This window comes from Oncorhynchus masou, chromosome 6, assembly GCF_036934945.1.
Source record: "Oncorhynchus masou masou isolate Uvic2021 chromosome 6, UVic_Omas_1.1, whole genome shotgun sequence".
NCBI lineage: Eukaryota > Metazoa > Chordata > Actinopteri > Salmoniformes > Salmonidae > Oncorhynchus > Oncorhynchus masou.
Window position 1 is genome coordinate 69,741,697 of NC_088217.1, and position 18,127 is coordinate 69,759,823.

General features: G+C 44.5%; 1 protein-coding gene across 2 annotated transcripts; it reads left to right on the forward strand.

Moving 5' to 3' along the window:
• Nucleotides 1-8,192: 8,192 nt before the first annotated feature.
• On the forward strand, nt 8,193-11,111 carry LOC135542510 (growth/differentiation factor 8-like). Of its 2 annotated transcripts, XM_064969521.1 has the most exons (5): nt 8,193-8,571; nt 8,719-9,089; nt 9,354-9,543; nt 10,674-10,856; nt 10,959-11,111. In XM_064969521.1, exons 1-4 carry the CDS (start codon nt 8,232-8,234, stop codon nt 10,808-10,810), a joined length of 1,038 nt encoding a protein of 345 aa, XP_064825593.1. In that variant the 5' UTR covers nt 8,193-8,231; the 3' UTR covers nt 10,811-10,856; nt 10,959-11,111. The 2 variants fall into 2 exon arrangements, with proteins under 2 accessions (XP_064825593.1, XP_064825592.1); XM_064969520.1 differs by lacking the exon at nt 10,959-11,111 and having other exon boundaries at nt 9,354-10,760.
• Nucleotides 11,112-18,127: the final 7,016 nt, after the last annotated feature.

Here is an 18,127-nt window from a genome sequence, read left to right on the forward strand (position 1 = left end):
ATCGCATGGTGGGATCTTTTGTGTCAGTAAAATTAATGATGCGATAAATGTCGGTGGAAACGCCTTTATGCGCAAATATTGATATATTAACCATCATATTAAAGTAAACTTGGAGACCGAGGTAAAGACATTTTCAGGTTGGATACTCGACAGATATTCATCTGTAACCTTCCTTACATCCACAAACAGCAGTTAGGGACCATCAACATAGTGACAAATCACCATTACTCCTAAAACGTTCAAAACTGGTTCTAGCTAACCCGATGGCATAGACACACATTGCACACATTCATTTTTTGTTGATATACATCTCGCACGAGTTTAAATTATTTATTTAAATTTTTCTTCAAAACGTTCTACTTTTAAACTCGGACAAAACAGAGATGCTTGTTCTAGGTCCCAAGAAACAAAGAGATCTTCTATTGAATCTGACAATTAATCTTGACGGTTGTACAGTCGTCTCAAATAAAACAAATAAATCTCTCTTGACGAACATTATTATTTGACCATGCTGGTCATTTATGAACATTTGAACATCTTGGCCATGTTCTGTTATAATCTCCACCCGGCACAGCCAGAAGAGGACTGGCCACCCCTCATAGCCTGGTTCCTCTCCAGGTTTCTTCCTAGGTTTTGGCCTTTCTAAGGAGTTTTTCCTAGCCACCGTGCTTCTACACCTGCATTGCTTGCCGTTTGGGGATTTAGGCTGGGTTTCTGTACAGCACTTTGAGATATCAGCTGATGTACGAAGGGCTATATAAAATACATTTGATTTGATTTTGATTTGATTTTTGAATTTCAATATCACATTGGTCATATGACCTACTGAACTCAAACAAGGTTCAGAATGTCCACTGACTACACTTTTATATTGCACACCCTTTAGTTTGTTCATTTTCATCTCACACATTTAACATTAATTTTTCTAAATTTAAAATTTCAATGGCTCCTTGGTCATGTGACCTAGTGACTTCAATCAAGGTTCAGAATGTCCACTCAGTGGGCCTACACATTGCACACCCTTTAGTTTGTCCATTACCATCTCTCATGATTTTACATTAATTTTTCCAAATGTAAAATTTCAATAGCTCCTTGATCATGTGACTTACTGACCTCAAACAAGGTTCAGAATGTCCACTGACTATACCTTCATATCACACACTGATGTTTGTCTACTTTCATATCATGCTATTAGACTTAAATCTGTAAGCTTTGCAGGCCTTCATTTCACATGGGTGTTCATTTTTGTTTTTTATTAATACATTTTCCAGCATCGCAATAGTTATCTTTCACATGGACACTGAAAAGATCCGCAAATGGCTGTATGTGGTATGGATCAAGGACAGGAGAGGTGTTCAAACAGAGGTGCTTAAAGGAATGCGCACAGGTAGGCCTCACGAAAAACAATGTTTCATGAGCTCTTTTTAATCACAGTAATAGGCAGGGATTTGTCAGTCAGAGTGAGCTTGATAAGGTGAAAGAATCCTTTTCATAGCATCACTTTCATATACTGTACATTAAGACTAATCCTTCTACGTTGAGTATTAGAACGCAGTTTCCATAACCTGATAATGACTTGATATTTGAGTGCATTCACAACAAGCCACCTGCAGACAACTTACAAGATGCAATAGCGCATTTGAGGGTTCGTTTTTCTGATGAAAATAGTTATTTCTAACTGGAAAAATACATTCCTAGGTCTTTTGTGAGTAAAATCCTTTTTCCAAAATTTTTCCAAAATTGATTTAGGTACATCTACACTTCGGTCCGCAGGTAGTATAACTTTTCATTACATTTCATTATAGTACAACGGTTTGATTTGTCTAATCTTAGCAATTTCTTCTTAGCTAGCTACATAGCCGTCTTTGTATCAAAGATAATTGCGTAATTATCGTATTTCGTCGTCCTAACGTAGTCTACACTGCTATCTGCCCAGCAGCTAGCTAAGCAGCTAGCTAACGTCCACCGTCCACCAGCACTGTAGAAACTATTACACTCAACTGAACGACTCGATTAGTGTAGTGTTAGCTAGCTACATAGTTGTCTTTGCTGTCTTCGTATCCAAGATAATTGTGTAGTTTAGAGTGTGTAGACTTAGAGTGATTATCTTAATTTACCGAGGTTAGCTAGCCAGCTATTTGTCGTCCTTAACGTAGGAGATACTGCTAGCTAGCTAGCCAACAGCTAGCCAACCTCTACCGAATAGAACTTCAACTACCCGGTCAACATTCCGCTTCGCTCCACAGGTAGTATCACATTTTCATTTCACTTCATTACAGTACAACGGTTTGATTTGTTTGATCGTAGCTAGCTAGCTACATAGCCGTCTTTGTATCTAAGACAATTGTGTAGTCTAGAGCGATTTTCTAGGTTAGCTAGCCAGCTATTGTCGTTCTTTTAACGTAACGTAACGCAATCAACACTGCTAGCTAGCCAGCTAGCCCCCGAATCGCAGCACTGTAGAGACTATTACACTCGACGGAACGACTTGATTAGTGTAGTGTCAACAACGCAGCCACTGCCAGCTAGCCTACAAAGTCAACAACGCAGCCACTGCCAGCTAGCCTACTCCAGCAGTACTGTATCATTTCAATCATTTTAGTCAATAAGATTCTTGCTACGTAAGCTTAACTTTCTGAACATTCGAGACGTGTAGTCCACTTGTCATTCCAATCTCCTTTGCATTAGCATAGCCTCTTCTGTAGCCTGTCAACTATGTGTCTATCTATCCCTGTTCTCTCCTCTCTGCACAGACCATACAAACGCTCCACACCGCGTGGCCGCGGCCACCCTAATCTGGTGGTCCCAGCGCGCACGACCCACGTGGAGTTCCAGGTCTCCGGTAGCCTCTGGAACTGCCGATCTGCGGCCAAAAAGGCAGAGTTCATCTCAGCCTATGCCTCCCTCCAGTCCCTCGACTTCTTGGCACTGACGGAAACATGGATCACCACAGATAACACTGCTACTCCTACTGCTCTCTCTTCGTCCGCCCACGTGTTCTCGCACACCCCGAGAGCTTCTGGTCAGCGGGGTGGTGGCACCGGGATCCTCATCTCTCCCAAGTGGTCATTCTCTCTTTCTCCCCTTACCCATCTGTCTATCGCCTCCTTTGAATTCCATGATGTCACAGTTACCAGCCCTTTCAAGCTTAACATCCTTATCATTTATCGCCCTCCAGGTTCCCTCGGAGAGTTCATCAATGAGCTTGATGCCTTGATAAGCTCCTTTCCTGAGGACGGCTCACCTCTCACAGTCCTGGGCGACTTTAACCTCCCCACGTCTACCTTTGACTCATTCCTCTCTGCCTCCTTCTTTCCACACCTCTCCTCTTTTGACCTCACCCTCTCACCTTCCCCCTACTCACAAGGCAGGCAATACGCTCGACCTCATCTTTACTAGATGCTGTTCTTCCACTAACCTCATTGCAACTCCCCTCCAAGTCTCCGACCACTACCTTGTATCCTTTTCCCTCTCGCTCTCATCCAACACTTCCCACACTGCCCCTACTCGGATGGTATCGCGCCGTCCCAACCTTCGCTCTCTCTCCCCCGCTACTCTCTCCTCTTCCATCCTATCATCTCTTCCCTCTGCTCATACCTTCTCCAACCTATCTCCTGATTCTGCCTCCTCAACCCTCCTCTCTTCCCTTTCTGCATCCTTTGACTCTCTATGTCCCCTATCCTCCAGGCCGGCTCGGTCCTCCCCTCCCGCTCCGTGGCTCGACGACTCATTGCGAGCGCACAGAACAGGGCTCCGGGCAGCCGAGCGGAAATGGAGGAAAACTCGCCTCCCTGCGGACCTGGCATCCTTTCACTCCCTCCTCTCTACATTTTCCTCCTCTGTCTCTGCTGCTAAAGCCACTTTCTACCACTCTAAATTCCAAGCATCTGCCTCTAACCCTAGGAAGCTCTTTGCCACCTTCTCCTCCCTCCTGAATCCTCCTCCCCCTCCCTCTCTGCAGATGACTTCGTCAACCATTTTGAAAAGAAGGTCGACGACATCCGATCCTCGTTTGCTAAGTCAAACGACACCGCTGGTTCTGCTCACACTGCCCTACCCTGTGCTCTGACCTCTTTCTCCCCTCTCTCTCCAGATGAAATCTCGCTTCTTGTGACGGCCGGCCGCCCAACAACCTGCCCGCTTGACCCTATCCCCTCCTCTCTTCTCCAGACCATTTCCGGAGACCTTCTCCCTTACCTCACCTCGCTCATCAACTCATCCCTGACCGCTGGCTACGTCCCTTCCGTCTTCAAGAGAGCGAGAGTTGCACCCCTTCTGAAAAAACCTACACTCGATCCCTCCGATGTCAACAACTACAGACCAGTATCCCTTCTTTCTTTTCTCTCCAAAACTCTTGAACGTGCCGTCCTTGGCCAGCTCTCCCGCTATCTCTCTCAGAATGACCTTCTTGATCCAAATCAGTCAGGTTTCAAGACTAGTCATTCAACTGAGACTGCTCTTCTCTGTATCACGGAGGCGCTCCGCACTGCTAAAGCTAACTCTCTCTCCTCTGCTCTCATCCTTCTAGACCTATCGGCTGCCTTCGATACTGTGAACCATCAGATCCTCCTCTCCACCCTCTCCGAGTTGGGCATCTCCGGCGCGGCCCACGCTTGGATTGCGTCCTACCTGACAGGTCGCTCCTACCAGGTGGCGTGGCGAGAATCTGTCTCCTCGCCACGCGCTCTCACCACTGGTGTCCCCCAGGGCTCTGTTCTAGGCCCTCTCCTATTCTCGCTATACACCAAGTCACTTGGCTCTGTCATAACCTCACATGGTCTCTCCTATCATTGCTATGCAGACGACACACAATTAATCTTCTCCTTTCCCCCTTCTGATGACCAGGTGGCGAATCGCATCTCTGCATGTCTGGCAGACATATCAGTGTGGATGACGGATCACCACCTCAAGCTGAACCTCGGCAAGACGGAGCTGCTCTTCCTCCCGGGAAGGACTGCCCGTTCCATGATCTCGCCATCACGGTTGACAACTCCATTGTGTCCTCCTCCCAGAGCGCTAAGAACCTTGGCGTGATCCTGGACAACACCCTGTCGTTCTCAACTAACATCATGGCGGTGGCCCGTTCCTGTAGGTTCATGCTCTACAACATCCGCAGAGTACGACCCTGCCTCACACAGGAAGCGGCGCAGGTCCTAATCCAGGCACTTGTCATCTCCCGTCTGGATTACTGCAACTCGCTGTTGGCTGGGCTCCCTGCCTGTGCCATTAAACCCCTACAACTCATCCAGAACGCCGCAGCCCGTCTGGTGTTCAACCTTCCCAAGTTCTCTCACGTCACCCCGCTCCTCCGCTCTCTCCACTGGCTTCCAGTTGAAGCTCGCATCCGCTACAAGACCATGGTGCTTGCCTACGGAGCTGTGAGGGGAACGGCACCGCAGTACCTCCAGGCTCTGATCAGGCCCTACACCCAAACAAGGGCACTGCGTTCATCCACCTCTGGCCTGCTCGCCTCCCTACCACTGAGGAAGTACAGTTCCCGCTCAGCCCAGTCAAAACTGTTCGCTGCTCTGGCCCCCCAATGGTGGAACAAACTCCCTCACGACGCCAGGACAGCGGAGTCAATCACCACCTTCCGGAGACACCTGAAACCCCACCTCTTCAAGGAATACCTAGGATAGGATAAGTAATCCTTCTCACCCCCCTTAAATGATTTAGATGCACTATTGTAAAGTGGCTGTTCCACTGGATGTCATAAGGTGAATTCACCAATTTGTAAGTCGCTCTGGATAAGAGCGTCTGCTAAATGACTTAAATGTAAATGTAAATGTAAGAGGTATGAGCGTTGTGATATGGGTCATTTAATAGTAAAATCATTCAAGGGATCAAAACATTTCTATATTGCTTCTGCATGAACCATCAGGCCAAGTGTTTTTGGTTGACCTGCTGGACAGAAAGAGAAGGAGGAATCGGAACACTCTGCATTCAAATTCAGGTCTTAGTTATTCCATTGTACTGGATCTAATACATTTTAGCATTTTACATACATTCATAAGTGTAATCATTTTTTATGACATACTGTGAAAAACTCTCTTGGCTGCTGGCTCTGTCGCTTTCAGACATGCGCAGAACAGACTGAAAGGGAAGGGTAGCTCTTGACTTGAACCACAGGGGTTCTCTGTAAAGAGAGAGTAATCCAAAAGGCACAGACACACCCCTTGACTTTCAATTGGCACCCTTGACTTGTATGTATTCTCTCCTGATTGGTCTCTGTGGTGCTTAGTCAATAGGAACTCTGTTGCCGGCCCCATCATAACGTTTTTACACAATCTAGCAGTCTGACTAAAGTGCCAGAGGTATGAGGAGAGACATCCTCCTTTGTATTTATGGGAACAAATATATCCTAACACTTTGGATCCTATTCTTGGACAGTTAGAAGACACAATGCATCAATGCAACAAAAAAATAATAATTACTGTCCATGAGTAACCTCAACCTTGTGGGTCTGTGGGTGTTTGGGGAAATAAAGTGCCAACTAAATTCTACCAGTGACGAGTCTCTCATGTTAAAAAAAATCATTGAGTTCATAAAGCCGCATACAAACATGGTCTCTTTTTTGCCTTCTTGAGTAAGGCAGCTCCAAAATGCAGGTGTTCAAGCCTAGCTCAGATCTTTCTGTGGTGGTGGGGCAGCCAGCAGAAAATATGGAGGTTAGATGTTGGTAATGTTCTCTAGTTGCGCCGTGATTATCTCAGTGTTCTGTCACTCATGGGGAAGTCTAAGGGTCGACCTCGAAAATTAAAATATAATAAAATCAAATTTTATTGGTCACATACACATGGTTAGCAGATGTTATTGTAAGTGTAGCGAAATGCTTGTGCTTTGACAATGCAGCAATATCAACAAGTAATCTAACAATTCCACAACAACTACCTAATACACATAAACCTAAGTAAAGGGATGGCTGGGCACTTTAACCACTCTGTGAAGTGCCACCTTCCTGTTCAAGTAAGCACAGCACAACAAGGTGAGTGCAAAAATGTATTGTATGCTGCTGGTATAAATTATGTAATATGCCAGGGAGATATGTACACTGTAGCTAAGAAAGTAATACTAAGTGTATGTTGTGTAGTAAGATGTTAGTAGCCCATGTGCCTCACCCTAATAATTTGGTCTATGTACCCCTCTTAATTTTGCCTACTGTCCTGACTTGGTGGTACACATGTAGCCTATAACCTGTTTTAGAGAAATGTAATCATCAAATTTTGTAAGAGCTTTCATTGTCTGCTTATATGGCCCCTTCATTTATCCGACGGTTCTGACTTGGTGTACAGGGAGAACACTGTAAGAACGGCTCATGTTCTGAATTCGGTCAATGTACATTTTAAAAGTGCTAAACAAATAGTTAAATTGACTACGTCCCTCCGAGTTCACTCATTAATGTCATTAATTACGAATTGCCTCTTATTCGCTTGTCGTCCCTTTATACCATAGTTTGTACATCTCATTTGTCATTAGAAATCACATTTGTTTAAGCAAGTCAGCTATATCATTTATGGCAGTAAATGAGGCTGAATGAACTGTGTCCCTGCCAGACAAGGATCTGCTGATAACCAGTTGTAGCAGTGGTAAGATGTTAGGACTGCCGTTGGGACAGCTTTATGTAGGCCCTAGCAGTTTGTGGGGACAGTTTGTCACCGTTATAGTGCAATTCATGTATTGTTTAGTGTTGTGTTGTGTAGTGGCTTTGCTGGCATGCATCCCACATATATTTTATTTTTTTGCCCCACCAAGATTTACATGCTAAAATCGCCACTGCACATTTGCTATTTAATGCAACAGTTTTTTTGTGACAAAATTACACTAGTGTTGAAAATGCGATGGAATAAAAAAACGTGCGTGAAAAAGTAGGCGTACATTTTGTGTGCACTACGTCATCAGGCACTGATTTGTATCCACAACCAGTCATTTTGGTGGAAACACACCACAGGTGGAAAATTTGTATATTTTCTTTAAGTGGAGTCTAGAATATTCGCAAGAAAATCTGTTGCCAATAGGATGGAAACATAGCTACAGATTGGCCTATAGCATTTTAAAGCTGCCTATCTCTTTAAAACGGAAACAAAACATTAATCTCTAATGCAGCCAATCAGAATCATAAAAGGGAGATGGGGAGATTATAAAAAATAGTAATTAAAATATTTGTCACTGTGTTATATAGGCCTGGAATAGGCTATCCTGTCCAAAGTGGGATTAAAAAGACAAGTGACAGGATGCAATTTATGCTTTACCTGACACTCTTAGGTGTACTTTGCACCACCATGGGGATGAATGAAACCACGAGGCGCCAAGCCAACGTAACAGAAGAGGGAGAAGTACAGCAATGCTCAAACTGCGAGTTCAGAGAACAGAGCAAACTAATGAGACTCCACAACATCAGATCCCAAATTCTCAGCATTCTGCGGCTGGAGCAGGCTCCAAACATCAGCCGAGACATGATCAGGCAGCTCTTACCGAAAGCGCCTCCCTTGACACAATTTATAGACCAGTATGAGCATCGTGTGGAGGATGAGGAGCGTGCCACCACTGAAACGATCATAACCATGGCAAAACGTAAGTAATTAAGTATTTTCTCATACAAAAGTGGGTAGTTTATGCCTGCCATGCGCCATGGAACCAGAAAAGTCTGTGCGTAAATTCACCGGTGTGCTGTGCGTAATTGGGTTCCAAATTGACTTATTCTAACTCTTCTCTTTTTAGCTGGACCAATGTCACAACAAGACGGAATACCATCTTGTTGTTTCTTCAATCTCAGTCCGAAGATTCGACCTAACAACATTTTACATGCACAACTTTGGGTGCACCTGCGACCAGCTGACACCGTCACAACTGTCTTCTTGCAAATCTCCCGCATAAAAGCAACCACTGAGGGAAACTCACGCATACGGATCCTCTCCCTGAAGATCGATGTGGCTTCTGGTGCAAGCTCTTGGCAAAGTGTAGACATCAATCAATTACTCAAAACCTGGCTTCATCAGCCAGAAACTCATTATGGTCTCGAGATCAAAGCTTATGATTCGAAAGGGCAGGACTTGGCTGTCAAGGTAGCTGAGCTGGGAGAAGAGGGACTGGTAAGTACAGGCCTACAGTGTAGGCTGACTACCATCTGGAATGTAATTATATCATCAGGATTTGGAATGTGATTTTGCCTTTAGGTTGGTTACAAGGTTTATAATAGGTTGGTTACAAGGTTTAATCAAATGTATTATTATTGACAACCATGTATACACATAATCCATCCACAGTGGAGATTTCATTCCATCAGAGTTATGCCACCAGATGTTTGCAGTGCTGTTTTGTTTTGGATTTCATTCTTATTGTCATTCCATTCACAGCAACCCTTCATGGAGGTGAAGATATTGGAGAGCCTAAAACGTTCCCGGAGGGCCTCAGGCCTGGACTGTGATGAAGAGTCCTCAGAGACGCGATGCTGCCGCTACCCCCTCACCGTTGACTTTGAGGCCTTTGGGTGGGACTGGATCATTGCCCCCAAACGCTACAAGGCCAACTACTGTTCTGGAGAGTGTGAGTACATGCACCTCCAGAAGTACCCCCACACTCACCTGGTGAACAAGGCTAACCCCCGGGGCACCACAGGGCCCTGTTGTACTCCAACTAAGATGTCCCCCATCAACATGCTCTACTTCAACCGCATGGAGCAGATCATTTATGGGAAGATACCATCTATGGTAGTGGACCACTGTGGCTGCTCCTGAGAGGGAGGATGAGAGGACTGGACAACACACGCATGCACACACACACACACACACACACACACACACACACACACACACACACACACACACACACACACACACACACACACACACACAGACACAGACACAGTGTTGTGTAATGAGTTAAAAAGTTATCCCAAAGTGAACCCTCTTACAAGAATCCATAATATTTTTGCATAAAAGGCTACAAGAAACATGTGGAGTTTGAAAAACATGAACCCTTTGCTCTGAGTGAGGACATGAACTGCCCATACTCTCCCCCCTGAGGTTCGTTCCGCAATGTGGCTGGAACTGCTATAAACATTTAAGGACACATAACACAATTGTCATTGGAGTGCAAAACCTGCACTGAAACAGATGTCCCCGATATTGTGGATCACAGGATTTTGGAACAGCTTGGTGGTCCTCAGAACACAGTGTCACATACAGAGCTATTCTATTAGCCTACATTAATTGAAACCAAAAATGATATGTTCCTTATGTAGCTAAATGTTTTAGGCCTATAGTCATATTATATTGTGATCAGTTTAGCCTACAGCTCATGATAGGAATATTAGGTTTTGCATTAGAGCTTCCCTAGTACTATATCAACTCAAATATATTTTTATTTGTCACATGCGCTGAATATTACTCTACTGTTGGAGCTAGGAAAACAAGCATTTCGCTACACCCGCAATAACATCTGCTAAATATGTGTATGTGACCAATATTTGTATTTTATTTACTACTGGTGTAAACTTTAATGTGAAATGCTTGTTTACAAGCCCTTCCCAATGATGCATGAGTTTCCAAATAATAATACAAAATAAAATAGTAACACAAGAAATAAAATAAAATACACAATAATTGAGCTATTTACAGAGAGTGTCACGAATCCCGTTTCCTAAGTCTGTTTTTTGCCTGTGTTCTGTCCTGGAGTGTTTTTTCCGGCGTCCTGGAACGCACCCTGTCTGGTTGCCGGGCAATGTAGCCAGTTGGGAGTTCTGATTACCCGCACCTGTATCCCATCAGCTATCTGCACACCTGGTCCTGATCATCATCTCTCCTCTTCATAAGCCCGGACCTGACATCCATTCCCTGCCGGATCGTTAGCCATGAACAGTATGTCGTGCCATAGTATCAGCCTCAAGTTAGATAGAATTTGTTTTGTTGTTTTTTACGTATTGCTTGCATTAAACTTACCTCCGTTTGTTCTGTCTTCAGTTACTCACCCGGATCATTTACCCCATTCCCGCCTGGTCGTCGGAGAATTCCGCTACCCCATTGGATCCACCTATTTTTCTCCCATCAACTCACCACCGCTGCCCGCTACGCCACCTGGATATATCTACCCATTCATATTCACTTGTAAATAAATACTCACCTTCTTCCTACTCTCCTTGTCCTGGTCTGCTTCTGGGTTCGATTTTGAATGAACGTGACAGAGAGTACCAGTACCAGATTAATGTGCAGTGGTACAAAGTATTTCAGGTAGATATGTAAACTCAGCAAAAACAGAAATGTCCTCTCACTGTCAACTGCGTTAATTTTCAGCAAACTTAACGTGTGTAAATATTTGTATGAACATAACAAGATTCAACAACTGAGACATAAACTGAAGAAGTTCCACAGACATGTGACTAACAGAAATGGAAAAAATGTGTCCCTGAACAAAAGGGGGTTCAAAATCAAAAGTAACAGTAACAGTCAGTATCTGGTGTAGCCACCAGCTGCATTAAGTACTGCAGTGCATCTCCTCCTCATGGACTGCACCAGACTTGCCAGTTCTTGCTGTGAGATGTTACCCCACTCTTCCACCAAGGCACCTGCAAGTTCTCTGACATTTCTGGGAGGAATGGCCCAAGCCCTCACTCTCCGATCCAACAGGTCCCAGATGTGTTCAATGGGATTGAGATCTGGGCTCTTCGCTGGCCATGGCAGAACACTGACATTCCTGTCTTGCAGGAAATCACACACAGCAGTATGGCTGGTGGCATTGTCATGCTGGAGGGTCATGTCAGGATGAGCTTGCAGGAAGGGTACTATATGAGGGAGAAGGATGTCTTACCTGTAACGCACAACGTTGAGATTGCCTGCAATGGCAACAATCTCAGTCCGATGATGCTATGACACACCGCCCCAGACCATGTCGGACCCTCCACCTCCAAATCGATCCCGCTCCAGAGTACAGGCATCGGTGTAGCGCTCATTCCTTCGATGATAAACGCGAATCCGGCCATCACCCCTGGTGAGACAAAACCGCGACTCGTCTGTGGAGGGCACTTTTTGACAGTCCTGTCTGGCCCAGCGATGGTGGGTTTGTGCCCATAGGCGACGTTGTTGGTGATGTCTAGTGAGGACCTGCCTTACAACTGGCCTACAAGCTCTCAGTCCATCCTCTCTCAGCCTATTGCGGACAGTCTGAGCATTAATGGAGGGATTATGCATTCCTGGTGTAACTCGGGCAGCTGTTGTTGCCATCCTGTACCTGTCCCGCAGATGTGATGTTCGGATGTACCGATCCTGTGCATGTGTTGTTACATGTGGTCTGCCACTGGGAGGACGATCAGCTGTCCATCCTATCTCCCTGTAGCGCTGTCAGTCGTCTCACAGTATAGACATTGCAATTTATTGCCCTGGCCACATCTACTGTCCTCATGCCTCCTTGCAGCATTCCTAAGGCACGTTCACACAGATGAGCAGGGTCCCTGGGCATTTTTCTTTTGGTATTTCTCAGAGTCAGTAGAAAGGCCTCTTTAGTGGCCTAAGTTTTCATAACTGTGACCTTAATTGCCTACAGTCTGTAAGCTGTTAGTGTCTTAACGACTATTTCACAGGTGCATGTTCATTGATTGTTTATGGTTCATTGAACAAGCATGGGAAACAGTGTTTAAACCCTTTACAATGAAGATCATTGGATTTTTACGAATTATCTTTGAAAGACAGGGTCCTGAAAAAGGGATGCTTCTTTTTTTGCTGAGTTTACATGAAGGCAGGGTAAAGTGACTAGGCATCAGGATAGATAATAATGTTTGTGTGTTTGTGTTGATTTGGTATGTGTGTGTGTATTATGTCTATGTGTGCATATGTAGTGAATGTGTATGGGTTTTGAGTGTCAATGTATTGTGTGTGAGTGAGTGTGTACATACTATGTATATTTTGTCAAGTGAGTGTGCGTAGCGTCAATGCAGATAGATTGGGTACCATTAATTGACTAGTTAAATCAAATTTGATTTGTCACATGCAAGTGTAGACCTTACAGTGAAATGCTTACTTACAAGCCCTTAACCAACAATGCAGTTCATAACCCAAAAAATAAGAAATAAAAATAAAATAATTAAAGAACAGCAGTAAAATAACAATAGCGGGGCTATATACAGGGTGTACCGGTACAGAGTCAATGTTCGGGGGCACCGGTTAGTTGAGGTAATTGAAGTAATATATACATCAAATCAAAATGTAAGACCCATCACATACACGTGATTAGCATATATTATTGCGGGTGTAGCAAAATGCTTGTGCTTCGAGCTCCGACAGTGCAGTGATATCTAACAAGTAATATCTAATAAATTACACAACATACACACAAATCTAAGTAGGAATGAATTAAGAATATATACATATGGACGAGCGATGTCAGAACGGACTAAGATACAGTAGAATAGTATAGAATAGAGTATATACACATGAGATGAGTAATGCAAGATATGTAAACATTATTAAGTGACTAAGATACCGTAGAATAGTATAGAATACAGTATATACATATGAGATGAGTAATGCCAGATATGTAAACATTATTAAAGTGATTAGTGTTCCATTCCTTAAAGTGTCCAGTGATTTCAAGTCCATGCCTATATGCAGCAGCCTCGAATGTGCTAGTGATGGCTGTTTAACAGTCTGATGGTCTTGAGATAGAAGCTGTTTTTCAGTCTCTCGGTCCCAGCTTTGATGCACCTGTACTGACCTCGCCTTCTGGATGATAGTGGGGTGAACAGGCAGTGGCTTGGGTGGTTGATGTCCTTGATGATCCTTTTGGCCTTCCTGTGACAGCAGGTGCTGAAGGTGTCCTGGAGGGCGGGTAGTTTGCCCCGCGTTGGGTGTTGGGCAGAAAGTACCACCTTCTGGAGAGCCTTGCAGTTGCGGGCGGGGCAGTTGCCGTACCAGGCAGTGATACACCTTGACAGGATGCTTTCAATTTTGCATCTGTAAAGGTTTGTGAGGGTTTTAGGTGCCAAGCCAAATTTCTTTAGCCTCCTAAGGTTGAAGAGGCTCTGTTGCGCCTTCTTCACCACATTGTCTGTGTGGGAGGTCCATTTCAGTTTGATAGTGAATTGTATGCCAAGGAACTTGAAGCTTTCAACCTCCTCCACTGCACTCCCGTCAATGTAGATAAGGGGGTGCACCCTCTGCTGTTTCCTGAAGTCCACAATCATCTCCATAGTCTTGATCACCTTGAGGGAGAGGTTGTTGTCCTGGCACCACATGGCCAGGTCTCTGAACTTCTCCCTATATGCTGTCTCGTCATTATTGGTGATCAGGCCTACCACTGTTGGGTCATCGGCAAACTTAATGATGGTGTTGGAATTGTGCCTGACCATGCAGTCATGAGTGAACAGGGAGTACAGGAGGGGACTGAACACACACCCCTGAGGGACCCCTGTGTTGAGGACCAGCGTGGCGGATGTGTTGTTACCAACCCTTACCGCCTTGGGGCGCCCCGCCAGTTGCAGAGGTAGGTGTTTAGTCCCAGGGTCCTTAGCTTAGTGATGAGCTTTGAGGGCACTATGGTATTGAACGCTGAGCTGTAGTCAATGAATAGCATTCTCACATAGATGCTCCTTTTATCCAGGTGTGAAAGGGCAGTGTGGAGTGCAATAGAGATTGCATCATCTGTGGATCTGTTGGGGCAGTATGCAAATTGAAGTGGGTCTAGGGTTTCTGGGATAATGGTGTTGATGTGAGCCATGACCAGCCTTTCAAAGCACTTCATGGCTACAGACGTGAGTGTTACGGATCGATAGTCATTTAGGCAGGTTACCTTAGTGTTCTTGGGCACAGGAACTATGGTGGTCTGCTTGAAACATGTTGATATTACAGACTCAGACAGGGAGAGGTTGAACAGGTCAGTGAAGACACTTGCCAGTTGGTCAGCGCACGCTCAGAGTACACGTCCTGGTAATCCGTCTGGCCCTGCGGCCTTGTGAATGTTGACCTGTTTAAAGGTCTTACTCACATCGGCTGCGGAGAGCGTGATCACACAGTCGTCCGGAATAACTGATGCTCTCATGCATGTTTCAGTGTTACTTGCATCGAAGTGAGCATATAAGTAATTTAGCTCATCTGGTAGGCACATGTCACTGTGCAGCTCTCGGCTGTGCTTCCCTTTGTAGTCTGTAATAGTTTGCAAGCCCTGCCACATCCGACGAGCATCGTAGTACGATTCGATCTTAGTCTTTGGCTGTTTGATGGTTTGTCGGAAGCTTCCTGGTTAGAGTCCTACTCCTTGAAAGTGGCAGCTCTACCCTTTAGCTCAGTGCAGATGTTGCCTGTAACTCATGACTTCTGTTTGGGGTATGTACATTACGTACAGTCACTGTGGGTACGACGTCAGATGCACTTATTGATGAAGCCAGTGACTGATGTGGTGTACTCCTCAATGCCATAGGAAGAATCCCATAACATATTCCAGTCTGTGCTAGGAAAACAGTCCTGTAGCTTAGCATCTGCTTCATCTGACCACTTTTTTATTAACCGAGTCACTGGTGCTTCCTGCTTACATTTTTTGCTTGTAAGCAGGAATCAGGAGGATATAATTATGGTCAGATTTCTGACTTGGGATTGGCGACGAATAAGTAGCAAGGACCAGCCAACGAGAGCGTACAGGTCGCACTGGTGGGTAGTATATGGGGCTTTGGTGACAAAATGGATGGCACTGTGATAGACTGTTACGAATCCCTTTTGGCCCGACAGTCTAGGGGGGATGGTAATGAGACCCGTAACATAACTCATGCAAATTATTATTGTGACAAAATAAAAGTGTGAACGAAATAACCACGACAACAGAAATCTACCGTCAAACTCCAGGTTTATTTATAAACACACGGTAATGGGGGGAGCAGGAAAAGGGGCTGGGCTGGACCCAAGGAAAGAAACAATAAGTATTCAAAAACACCCCTAAGCTAGACTAGCCTACTTTAACAACAGCTAACTAACTAACCAAAAATACAGTGGGTGGTCCGCCCAGTTCTAACTAGTGTATTTAACAAAGTTCACCTACGGGTAGTGTATGCCCATGGGCGACTTGTCTTGGTTTCCCCCTTTTCCCACCAGCAACAAACAAACACCATAACCAAAAACAATACTCACAGGTGATGACAAACTGCTATGAGGTGCTTAAACAAAAGAGAGGTTAAGACACAAAGCGAGAGTGAAACACAGAGACCTACAGACATGGCATTTACAGAGAGATTGAGCTCTAGAACAAACAAATGATGGGGTTTTTAAACCATGGGGAAGGAACTGTGATAGGTTAGGAAATAGGAGGAGGTGTGTCTTCTGATTGATGATTGATTTTTGACTGATTGGGGAGTGATGATTTTCACCTGTGAGGGGAGAAGGAAAGAAAAGAAACACACACAGGATACACACACACACACAGGATAACTGTATCCGTAACAGACTGCATCCCATGTGCTGAGTCGAGTGTTGGAGGCTATTTTGTAAATGACATCGCAGAAGTCAAGGATCGGGAGGATAGTCAGTTTTACGAGAGTATGTTTGGCAGCATGAGTGAAGAAGGCTTTCTTGCGAAATAGGAAGCTGATTCTAGATTTAACTTTGGATTGAAGATGCTTAATGTAAGTCTGGAAGGAGAGTTTACAGTCTAGCCAGACACCTAGGTATTTATAGTTGTCAACATATTCTGAGTCAGAACCGTCCAGAGTAGTGATGCTAGTCAGACGGGCGGGTGCGGGCAGCGATCGGTTGAAAAGCATGCATTTCGTTTTTACTAGCATTTAAGAGCAGTTGGAGGCCACAGAAGGAGCGTTGTATGGCGTCAAAGCTCATTTTGAGGTTTGTTAACACAGTGTCCAAAGAAGGGACATATCTATACAGAATGGTGTTGTCTGCGTAGAGGTGGATCAAATAATCACAAGAGCGACATCATTGATATATACAGAGAAGAGTCGGCCCGAGAATTGAACCTTGTGGAACCCCATAGAGACTTATCGATGTATCGATTTATCGATGGCGGTTATGATATTGTTTAGGACCTTGGTGCACCTGTGACCAGCTCGGAAACCAGATTGCATAGCAGAGAAGGTATGGTGGGATTCAAAATGGTAGCTGATCTGTTTGTTCACTTGGCTTTCGAAGACTTTAGAAAGGTAGAGCAGGATGGATAAAGGTCTGTAACAGTTTGGGTCTAGAGTGTCTCCCCTTTGAAGAGGGGGATGACCGCGGCCGCTTTCCAATCTTTAGGAATCTCAGATGATACGAAAGAGAGGTTGAACAGACTAGTAATAGGAGTTGCACCCTATCATTTCTCCTTTGCCAATATAATCCATCCACCTGACAGGTGTGGCATATCAAGAAGCTGATTAAACAGCATGCTCATTACACAGATGCACCCTGTGTTGAGGACAATAAAAGGCCACTCTAAAATGTGCAGTTTTGTCACCCAACACAATGCCATAGATTTCTCAAGTTTTGAGGGATTGTGCAATTGGCATGCTGACTAAAGGAAGAGCTGTTGCCAGAGAATTGGATGTTCATTTCTTTATCACAAGCCACCTCCAATGTCGTTTTAGAGAATTTGGCAGTACATCCAACTGGCCTCACAACCGCAGACCATGTGTAACCATGCCAGCCCAGGACTTCCACATCCGGCTTCTTCACCTGCCGAATTGTCTGAGGAGGGGTTTCTGTCATTAATAAATCCCTTTTGTGTGGAAAAACTCATTCTGATTGGCTGGGCCTGGCACCCTAGTAGGTGGACGGCTCCCTGTCCTACCCATTGCTGCACCCCTGTCCAATCATGTGAAATCCATAGATTAGGGATTTATTAATTTATTTAAATAGACAAATTTCGTTCTATGAACTGTAACTCAGTAAAATCTTTGAAATGGTTGCATTTATATTGTTGTTCAGTATATATATTTCCTCCTAATATTGTACAATATGTGTTCTCGCTTCATTGGGTTGGGCTATTCTTTGAATTCAGACCAGATCGTTTTTATTGTACTCAGTTCCTCAGTGTCAAAGTAGCCACTCAGTTATATATTATATATATGTATATATAAACTATGATTTATAAATAATTTTTAGCAGAGGCTCTAGCTACTTTCACTTTCCCTGAAAACACGAGGTAAACACTTGGCTGTTCTGAT